We start from the raw sequence: 11973 nt of genomic DNA on the forward strand, positions 1-11973 counted from the left end.
CTTTCCAAAACCCTCATAAAAATTTTAAATCGCGCAATTAGAAAGGAAGTTACAGGCGTTTGAAACTACCCCTGCAGGCATTGGGGTTGAAAATTCAACCCCTCCTCACTTGTGGAGGGTTAGTAATCCTGGTGTATAAGATTGTGGATTAACTACTGTTGGGTAGGCGAACATATTCCCAGAATTTAGAGACAATCGAAAAACATGACTTTTTGAGTTAGGGCAGTTGAGGAATAATACCCCATATACAATATTTCTAATATTTACAAATTATGAGCGTATAAACAGGAAAAAATTCAACAACAAAGCAAGGAAACAATTAAAATCTAAATGTTAAATGAAACTGTGAAATGAGTTTCAGGATTGAAATGCTAATGAAAACATAGTAAATAAACAAAATATTTATTAAAATTTGCTCACAACAAAATATAGCTTTAGATCCTATAATTAAATTTTTGTAATATTTTCGCAATCGCATTTCAAGTTTTAAATATTTGAGGATTTTTTAAAAGATGTCAAGGAATTTTCAATTTATTTTTTATAATTTAAAAGAATTTCAAAGAATTTCAAAGGATTAAAACAAAATTAGAAGGATCATTTTTTAAAATTCCAAAGTACTTTGAAAATCTTAAAAAAAAGTTCTAGGAATTTCAAAATATTTCGAAGGATTTGAAAAATTTGAGAGAATTTTAAAAGGTTCCAATGAATTTTTAATTGATTACGGAAATTTAGTATGAGATTTTAAAGGATTTGAAATATTTCAGGGTATTTTTAAGATTTCAAGAAATTTTTAAGAGCTTTAAGAATTTCAAGAGATTTCAAAAGATTTTAAAGAATTTTAAATATTTGAGGATTTTATAAAAGATGTCAAGGAATTTTCAACTTATTTTTATAATTTAAAGGAATTTCAAAGAATTTAAACAACTTTGGCAGGTTTCTTTTTAAAAAATTCCAAAGTACTTTAGAAATCTTAAAAGATATCAAGGTGTTTCAAAAGATTTTGGATGTTTCAATATATTCTAGAGTATTTTAAAAGGAATTTTCATTTCATTTAAATAATTGCAATCGATTTCAAAGAATTTTAACGATTTTTTTCATATTTCCAGGTTGAAGGTGGAACTACTTTGTCAGAAATTTAGTTTTTTTGGTTCGTGATTCAGAAATTTAGTTGCAAAAATTTGTTTTCTGAAAATTTAACTATTTTTTAGAAAATTTTTTTTGTTTTGGTTTGAAAATCAATTTTTTTAACTACAAATTTAACTATTCTATGTTTTATTGAAAAGTGATTTTTTTTAGTTGAAAATTTTTATATTTTATTGAATACTCGTTTTTCTTAGTAAAAAATTCATCTTTTTTGTCGAAAATTTAATTATGATTAAACATTGATTTTTTGTATACAAAATTAGTCTTGGTGGAAAATAATTTTCTTTTGTGAAAAATTCATGTATTTTTATTAAAATTGTCTTTTTTTTTTATCCATTTCAGGCTTTTGAATAAAAAATTAACTTTTTGTTCAAAAATTTAACTATTCTATTTAAAACAATTTTCACCATTTTTCTAATTTATGTATTTTCTTCAAAATTTATTTTTTTTCAGAAAACTAATTGGTTTAGTTAAAATTGGAACTAATATCATTAATAAATGGTCAACCAGTCCTTAATATTGATATAATAATTTATAATTTTAATATTGACATGAATAATATATATATATAATAGTAATTATATCCATTCTGCATATTATATACACCTGAAAAACATAAGCACAAAATCGACTCATGCATGAAATGAAGAATGACGCGAAACAGTAAATTTGCCAATTTCTTCCATTTCTTTTAAATGGGGATCGAGACATAAATAGAAGACTAAATCATCTAAAATTTATTTTCAGCTGAAAAGGTTACTTTTTCTCACAGAGAAACAAAAACTTTTCACAAAATACATAAAATGTCAACCAAATATTTGAGTTTCTAAAGAAATTCTCCATCTACTGTAAACTTAACCTACAATAAATTTTCATCTAAAAAGATCAAATGTAAGGTAGCACCAATAAATTTGGATTTAAATTTATTCCATTTTCATAAAAGACATTAATCATCAATTTAAAATTAAATTAAATAAAAAAAATTACTATAAGAAAATTGTTTTCGATGAAAATGGGAATAGTAAAACATAAAACTTTATGTAGAACATATCAATTATATTCTTCTAATGCATAAAATATGCTCCTTCTTTGGTTCTCATAAACTACACATTTCTAATTTCGCGCTCGTTTCACTTATTTCACTGGATGACCATTGAGGGCGCTACATGTCAAAACCCTCTTTCAATTTGCCTCAAGCCATCTACTTCGTGATTAATACCTATGACGTCATTGGCGTGTCTCTGAAAACGTATCTTTTTTCCAGTTCGTGAACCGCGTTTGCATAATTTTTTTTTGTTCCAGGCCCAACTGCCGCTCATGCACCAATTTGCTCACACAAGAAAACTTCAGCCAATCTTTAAATTAAAAAAGTATTCCAAAACGAATAAAATCGAACACCCCGTTTTTCAATTCGCAAAGACACCAACGAAAGAGTTTCACATCGTCAACCGGAAAGAGGATCCTTGCGACCTCGAAAGAAGATCCTCCTGATGGCGGGTCGGAAATTTGCCGGAAGTTCAACCCGTCATCGCCACAGGGAATCTTGCGACGATCTCATAAAACTCGAGGCGGAATTGCGAAAAGCGTACACCTTGAAGATTCTCCAGGCTCAAGTAGCCGAGAAGGACGCGAATCGAGAAATTGAGGAAATAAGAGAGAAATTCGTGGAAAAGATGCTAATACTCGATATACAAGATGAGATGAAAGAGAAGATGATAAAATCGAAGGAAGATAAATCGAAAAAGTGTGAGAAATATAAAAACGAATTGGAAGGGCAGGTGCTCTTGAAAGAGAAAGAAAAGAAGAGAAACGAAATGGAGGAGCGAATGGAGAGGAGAGTTATGGTCGAAGTTGACAGGATTCGAGATGAAGAAGAATCAAAAAAGTTGAGATCCAAGATAGAGTTTGGTGAAAGGATCACGAGAGAGAATCAAATACAGGAGGAAATAAGAGAAATTCTTAAAGGGAAGGAAATCGAATTGAGTGAAGAAGAGGATCTTAAAGATAGGAAGTACTTGGAACTATTCGAGAAGAGGAAGCTGGACCTGAAGAAAGTGCGAGAGGAAGAAATGAGAAAGAGAGAAGAGGTAGTAAATTTAGTCGCAGGAATGATAATGGACCTCGAGTCTAGAAAGAAGGAGAGAGAGGCTATTATTGCTGATCTGGTGGCGGAAGAAATTGAATACCAGATTATAATCCGGGAGAGGAACCTGTGTACGAAGAGACGGAAGGAGAAAGAGGAGATGGTCACTATTTTGGAAGAGCAGATCTCCTTCAATGAAGATTGTAAGAGACGTTTTGTGGAAAAGGATAGAGATTTTACAGAAGCTGTTATGAAGCGAATTCTTGAAGATGAGAGGATGGAGAGGTCAACACTGGAAGCTAGAAGAAGAAGAATGATTAAGTATCGAGAGGAGCTGGAACGTCTTATGGAGGAGAAGAGAATCTTGAGGGAGAAACAGATTGCCCAAATTCAAAAGGATCTTGAGGCTGAGCAGCTGCAAGAGAAAATTATAAGGGATCGTCTCAGGGATGAGAGAATTGCTTTATTGGAACTTCATAGTGGAAGTGTGGCTGCGTTTATTGATAGAAGTCAATTAAACAAGGGGGAGCAGAAGATTCTTGCAGGCTATCTAAAGAGGAAGAAATGAAAGTACATCACTTCGAGTTTATGAGTTCTAATCTAAGGGGCCATAATTAAGGATGTACACTAGGTACAGTCAATTCCAAAAGTTGCCTATATTTAAAATGATTTCAAAAATCGACAACAAAAGATCCATTATTGATTTCTGTAAATATTGGTGGAGGCTTCTAAGCACACTTCAGAAAAGAATAATTAAGGTGAAACTTGTTTATTTAACCGTAGTTATTTAAGGGTTAAGTTTTTCCTTTCTCTTTAGGGAAAAATTAAAATTTTTATTTAATCCTAATAATCACGGCCTCCGTTTATTTTTTGAAGGACTCTCTACAATTCTATTTGAGTGGTGATAATTAACATTTAAGCCATGATTATTTATAACAATAATAACTTTATGATTTCTAAATTAATTTTTTTTAATAATAACAACCTAAATGGAAATTTAGAGAATCCTTCGAAGAATAAAATAAGGTATTGTTTATTGGAATTAAATAAAAATTACCGATTTTATAAATCATTTTAAGTATAGGAAACTTTTGAGATTGATTGTACGTAGTGTACATCCTTAAATTACGTAATGGATTCCATGATTTTTCTTTGACTAATTTTAAATTTTTCTTGATCATTAATATTCAACTACCAGCATTTTAATCTTGTGATATTTTTTACACAAGTTCTTTTATAAACGGAATAAAACAGTATTTGAAATAAAAATTAAAAATGTTTATATTAATTTACTTTTAACAAAAAAAGTATTTTCCACTGCAAGAGATTGCTTTAAAATAAAATAATTGCATTTCAACAAAATAATTACATTTTTAACACAATAGTTTAATTTTAAACCTAAAAAGATAAATTCCCGAAAAAAAAAGTCTCATTGTTTATATTTGAATCAAACAAGATGAAATTAAAAAAAAGAATTTTAATACCAAGAAGACGAATTATCCACAAATAAAAATTTTGCACTTGAAAGAAATTATTATATATCTAAATTGTTGAACCTTCAAGCCAAAAGACCAATTTTTTTTACAAAAATTGAATTTTCGTACACAAAATTATGACGAGCAAAAAAATTTATTTTCCACGAAACAGATACATTACAAAAAAGTTGAATGGTAACACAAGAAAATTATTATTTTACCAAAACAGGAGATTTTTTATCTAGAAAATATCAATCTTTAAAAAATTGAAACGTTTCATTTACAGTTAAATAAATTTTAAACAAAAAAACTTTTCCACGTAAGATTTGAATTTTCAACCGACGACAAAAGCCTTCAATAAAACAAATTTTAACACTGTAGTTTAAGTTTTTAAACTGGTGGCATTTTAATTTATAAATATTAATTTTTAACAAAATATTCAAAGCTTTCAACCAAAGAGATGAATTTTCAACTAACAATATAAATCTTCACAAAAAAAAATTATTTCTCAAGAAACTGTTTCAACCACATCTTTTTAAAAAATGTTGAATTCTTAAATAAAGGAGCATCATTTTTAAATAAAAAGTTGCACTTAACAAAAGTAGATGAATGTTCTCATAAAAATATCTTAATTGACTTTTCACGGTGAAAATATGAATTTCTAAACAAAAAATAATTTTATACAAAAAAAATTAATTAGTTTATTAGGCTTCCAGATTTTTTCCAATTTTGTAAATGTTTTGGAATATTTTTATACATTCTCTTTCAGTTATGGACATTTTCGAAATAAAAAATCTTCCTATAAATCTTTAAAAAAAATTTTTTCATCTTTCAAAATTCTATAGCTCAATTTCTTCCTTTAATTTAAAACATTCAAAAACCTACAGCTTCTTCGATTTTTTTTCTGAATTAAACATTTTTCAACTATTCGTTAAAAATCAAAATGCAATATTTTTAGTTTCAAATTACAAATAAAAGAGTAGAAAAATTACAATTGTAACATTTAAAGTTTAAATTTATCACTCTGAAATGGTGACAATTCACTTTTTTCTTGTTTACTATTGAAAATGGTTGTTTTTTGTTCAAATTTCAAATTGAATATGTTAAAAGTGGAATATTTTATACTGAAATAATACTTAAATAAGATTTTGAAATTAAATAAAGGTGTTCATTTAAGAATCTATTAATTTGAAATGATTTTTAAATTGAACATTGTTTATGAAGATTCAATCAAATGCTTACACTTGTGTAACTATTTTCAATTTTTTACTACGTTCAAGTTTTAAATGCACTTTTTCCCAGATTTTTCCTGGTCGCGAGTCTGGCTCAATTTAGAAAAACTTTTTTTTTTAATAATGAGTTTTTGCTTCTAACTTCCGGGACAATCATTTTATTATTTAGGAGATTTTCTACAAATCTCGTTCATAATTCTTTTATTTTAAGAAATGTATGTAAAAATAAAAATATTTTTATTTTTCTTTAATAAAATTGTTGCAATGAAAGCGTTTCGAAGAGTTTTTTTTTAACCTTTCGGGGATTAAAATGAATATATATAGGTTAAATAATATATATATATATTATTATTTATTTTAAATATTATTAATATATATTTGTAAAAGTTGACAAAAATCAGGCGTTATTTTGTTTTTAAAAAAATAATAATTCGTGGGGTGCCAAATTATCAAAAAAATAAATTGATAAAACTTGAAAAAGCACCCTCCTTAATAGCATTTTAAGCTAAACATTTGTCGAGTTCTTTCAGGCACTTCTAATTTTTAATAGTCCTATTTTCTAACTGAATAATTTGAAATGTATCAATCTGAAATTATCCAAAAATTTCAACTCATTAATTCTTACATATTTAAAAACCTTTATATTTCGATTTCTTTAATATACTGAAGACTACAAATTTAAAATGTCTTAACTATTAAGACTTTATATATTTTTGGAATTGCTGCTCTTTAGACTAAATCCCGTGGGGAAATAACCCCATTTTGCCCTATTACAAGTCGGGCACTAATCGGGGGCTAGTCGGGCTATTAATTTTGACAGAGTACCCAGTCGGGGACTAATAGGGGACTAGTTGGGCTTTTTGTTGTCAAAATTTCAGTCGGGGCCTAGTCGGTGGTTGCTCAAGGGCTAGTCCGTCATTTTTGTTCACTAATTTCCGTACCGGTAATCTTCAGGCTCTGGTAGGGAGCTAGTGGGGCTCTGGTCGGGTTATTCGTATGTTTTAGTTTTCGGCGAGGTTTTATCAAATGAGGTAATATCTAAAAAAGCGTAATGATTTTTTAATTCTAAAACACTAAGAATATATTTAACAATAATTTTACACCGTTTTTTTTTGAAAAAAAGATTTAATAATCTTAAATTCATCTCAAATATACTTAATAAATAATTATTAATTTAATCATTTTTTACGAAACTCAACTTTTTATAAAAACAACGATCAAAATCTTCAAAAAGACGTAATCTTATTTTTTTTTGTATTTTCTAGAAAATTGCGAATTTCTAGTAATATTTATAAATACCTTTGTATGCAATTTTAAGAAAATCCATTTTGGAAAAAATACATATAGATGTAGGTGAAAAGTCTGCCGTAAGTCTTAAGACTCTAAATTTGTACAGATACTTATTTTTAAATTGATCTGAAAGGTTTGTGATATGTAAATAAAGTCTAATCCTTCATGTAGTTGAAATTGGAAAGAGAAAAAGTTTTCGATTAATCAGTGAAGAGCACCATACAGTTCAGATTTCGCTACCACCTTCATGTGGGTCTTGCGGTTTATGGAGAATTCCGTAAATAATAAGTATTTTGAAAAAATTTAGGGAATGTTCCACAAATTTTGGGGAGTTTGGTTAAAATTCCACGCGGTTTTACTATCATATGACCCCTACTAGCACCCGATCAGGCCCCGACTAGGATAAGTCGGGTCACCTAACTAGCCCCCGACTAATCTACCGTGACGCTACTGGTCAGGGGCTAGTCAGATGACCCGACTAGCCCCCGACTTTAAGTGAGGTTGAATAGTCGGGGACCACACTAGTTCCCCATTTAAATCTCTACACGGGATAGCACTGATTCTTTTATTAAGCAATTATAACCAAAAAGTGTTTAAAAAAACTTTTAAATGAGTTTTGAAAACCCTAAAAACAGGTCAGAGGTTTTAATGGTTTAATATATGTATATAATAGAACCACTTCCAATTTGAAATAATTCTACTTTTTCAGGTTTGACCTACAATCATTCAATTTTAAAAGTTAGAAATTACAATTGTGAAAAAATAAATGAGTTTTAATTAATTTATGTTTAAAGCCAAATAAATTCGCATTCTTCAATATGAAAGCAGCTGAATACATTGAATTTAACCTTTTTACCTTTTCACGTTGTAGCAATTTCGAAACCCAGAATAAGTTATTTTTGGCCTAACCTATAACTTATAACGAAAATTCAAACAATAAGCCTGTATGCTGAAAATGAGGTGAACTTTAACGTTAAAATTTCAGTTGCTAAACTAAAGGCTGAAAAATTTGAAAATTTTACAATTAGTGTTTTGTAAATTTTATTGGCATCTTAAAAGAGTATATAATTAGTTTTTAAATTAGTTTTTAAATTTTCGGAAGTTTTTCTTTTTTATTACCTAAAGGGAAAAAAAGTCTCTTCAATTTTTCTGGAATTTAATCATTTATTTTCTGAGAGATATTCCTATTTAATTTACCCCCGTTTATCAGTGACTGAAATGCATTAGGAAAAAATCGCCAAGACCCAAGGATCAAAATTTTCTAGACATTTTTTAAAATAAATACTTTAGGAAAACAAAATTTTGTGATGCCCCCCCCCACCCCCCCAGGACACTTCTCTGGACCCGCGCCATGGAAAAACATCAACAAGATTCAGGTGTCAAAATTATAATTAAAGCGAATTTTCTGTACTTTTACAGAGACGCCTGAAATACATAAAAAAAAATTCCGATTCTGTAAAACTCTCTCTGTCTCGAAAAATAAAATTCCAAAACTAAAAAAATACCCGAACAGTTTCTAAAATTACCGAATTTGAAAATTTCCAAATAATAAAATTCCCTATATAAAATTGTTTCTTAATTAATATTATTTATTTATTGAAATTACGATAATAAAATATTTTTATCGAATAAATTTTTGTTCAATATTTAGTGTTAAAAAATTGTTTTAATTTCAAATCAAAATAATTCTACAAAAAATGTATAGAAATATTAGGTAAAAACACGTATGCCTTAAACGGAAGAAAAATTCTCTAAATTTTCCTCGAAGATAATAGCATTTTCCAAACAAATTTTGCAGGATATAAAGCAGCACTAATTTATCTGAAAGTTCCTTTTTAATTTTTAAAATTAAGAATTCGATTTTTCGGAAGATTTTTGTAATTTAAAAAAATACCATGTATATTTTCAACTAAAATATCTTATTCAGAAATATATTGTTTTTTTCAGTTATTGTTATTTTAAATTGAAACAATAATTTTCAAAAACTTCAAATGTTAAAAAAGTTGTTTCTTTGGTGTATATATTTGATTATTCCAATAAAAAAATGTATCCAGTACACATTTTTTAGCATTGGTTTATCTTGAAATTTATTTATGATTTCTTTTTTTCAAATTAAAAAATTATATTTTTCGAGAAAATTTTTTTTACAATTTTTTAAAAAGACTACGTCCAGAAAACCTGGCTCAAGCTTCAGATCTAAAAAGATTAAGTGATACATGTCAAACTTTTCTAACCTCAAAAAATGTTTCTACTGCTTTACTGTCATATTTTACGAAGAATGAGAAAACAAGAATTCGGCTTCGTAGTACGGTGAGGGCAGCACCTCGATAGGGCAGAAATGCTGATGTCCTATATATATAGTTCCCCCACTCTGACACCGCATACCGCATCTACCTTTATAATATCTTCGCTCTGATGTATTTTTGTTAACCGGAAATTGATTTTCAAGTGGATCCAAATTATCTGACTTATCCAAATTCATCAATTGAACGGGCTGAACAATATTTATTTCCGAAACACTTACATCACTATCAATAATCATTTCATTTATATTAATTGACAAAAGAAAATTTAATTGATTATTAATTTATTTGAGGTTAGATTTCAATGAGTCGCAGATCATAATTACTCAATTCCATTTTCCTCACGCAGGTTTCGAGGTATACTGACTAGTGCTCGATGCCTACGAACACGTGGCGTACTCGCCTTAGGCATTTTCAATAACACAGGCCCACAAAAAAATGCTGGGTCTTCGATGCCAATATGATATTCCTGTGTATTTTTTCCCGCTGAAACATAATATGCATCTCGTTTAATCCCTACACTTCAGGATTTTGACATAACCTCAAAAAACCAATAAAACCGCAAAAATTATTTACCTTTTACCATTTTAACCCTCTTTTCATTAATCTGTTAGCCCTATAACCTCATTACTTTCATACTCGCCTTACCTCGTAATAATAAAAACCCATAACCTCAAAATCCCGTCATCTCTTTGAGAAAAATCTTGTTTGCAAAAACAGAACAATTTTGTGAGTTTTTCTTGTGCAACATAGTCATGGGTAAGCAGCTCTATATCCCCAAACCCCAATAACACCATAACCTTAAAACTCCGAAATCAGTATGCTTGTAGTCCAATATCTTTATTTGCGATATTAATGGAATTAAATTCTTCTGGGGCAGGGTTTAACAATTGTTGAACAAAAAACCACTACACAACTACTACTACTACTACTACTACTACCACCACTACTACTGTTTACGATTGCAATCGTAAAATATCTACAATTTTTTTCTGGAATTTGAAATCCTGCTACCTTATGAAGAACACTGGAGAATGGAGTTGAGAATTTTTTAGGCAATCACAAGAGTGCCAACTACAAGGAAATGATTTGTAGGTTATGGTGATATGGGATTTCGGGGATATAGAGCTACACACCCATAACTATTTTACACAAGGAAAACTCACGAAATTGTTTTGTTTCCCCAACAAGATTTTTCTTCTGAATGAGGTTACGGGATTTTGAGGTTATGGGATTATATTATTACGAGGTAAGGAGATTATAGGACCATGAGGTTATAGGGTTACCAGACTAATGGGAGGAGGGTGAAAATGGTACATGGTAAATAATTTTTGCGGTTTCATTGGTTTATTAGGTGTTTTTGAGGTTATTTGAAAATCCTGACGTGTAGGGGTTAAACGAGTTACATATTCGCTTTTATTGGGAAAAAATACATAGGAATATCATATTGGCATCTAAGACTCAGAACAAAGAAAAAATTTATGGGCCTGCAGAACTAACAAAAAACAACAAGCAGCGCTAGTTCTGCGAACACTTGAAAATGGCGTTTCAGTAGAAAATCGGTTGCCCTTGTCGGGCCCCTGTCTCTCGAAATTTCTCTCAGTGTAGAAAACAAATTAAAAAATTTGTTGAACTAAATTCTATTTCCGTCGATTTTTTAGATTTAGTTAGAAAAAGTGGTTAAAAGATGCAAAAAAATTAGTTTTATAGATTTCAGTAAGAGATAACATTTTATACGACCAGCTGTTTTTCGTATTTCGCGTCGTTTTCGAGAAAAGTGAGATTCTTAATGTTTAAAAATTAAATTCTCATCTAAAATTATAAAGTTTAGAAATTAAATAATGAAGAAAACAAAATTTTTATTCTTTTTCGACCAGCATTTTTTTCTTACCTTAGATTCTGTTTGTCGACAATATTTAACTTTATTAAGAAGTACACTTAGAAAAATTTTTGTTTGAGTCAAACAAATTCTTTCGTTGATAGAAGTCAAGTAAATATTAATTTGATTTCAACAAAATTTATTCCACTTGAACAGGCTACTGCTTAAGCCAAAAAAATTTTATTTGAGCAAGGCAAATTGTATCTTTGATAGAGGGGAAAACAAATCTTTTTTTTGGTTCAAACAAGTATTTAACGGAGTGCAGATAACATTCTGCCGTTATAAGAAATAACATAGTTAACTGCAAAAAATAGAAAAATAAGTTTTTTGATATTTTCTGATGAGTTAAAAGTACTGTTTACTCCCTTTTTACTCCCTAGGGTGCAACAAATATTGTTTTACCTCTCACGAGTAACAAGTACTTTTTACCCCTGGTGAGTGACATATATTTTGCTCCCTAGGTAGTAAAAGCACCTGTTACTCATTTTTAATCTCTATGGAGTAAAAAGTACTTTTTACTACAGCATCCCGTGCAGAAATCGCCCGATTTCAAACGTAATACTGATCT

At 29.3% G+C, this 11973-nt stretch overlaps 1 protein-coding gene across 1 annotated transcript in view; it reads left to right on the top strand.

Annotated features, from left to right (window-relative positions):
- Positions 1-4124, top strand: part of LOC117178230 (meiosis-specific nuclear structural protein 1-like) — a 17291-nt gene extending 13167 nt beyond the window's left edge. Inside the window, exon 2 of the mRNA XM_033369546.1 lies at positions 2446-4124. Coding sequence (XP_033225437.1) covers positions 2634-3794 — 1161 coding nt within the window. The 5' untranslated portion in view covers positions 2446-2633 and the 3' untranslated portion in view covers positions 3795-4124. The remainder of the gene's footprint in view (positions 1-2445) is intronic.
- Positions 4125-11973: the final 7849 nt, after the last annotated feature.

Source organism: Belonocnema kinseyi, chromosome 8 (assembly GCF_010883055.1).
Source record: "Belonocnema kinseyi isolate 2016_QV_RU_SX_M_011 chromosome 8, B_treatae_v1, whole genome shotgun sequence".
Taxonomy (NCBI): domain Eukaryota; kingdom Metazoa; phylum Arthropoda; class Insecta; order Hymenoptera; family Cynipidae; genus Belonocnema; species Belonocnema kinseyi.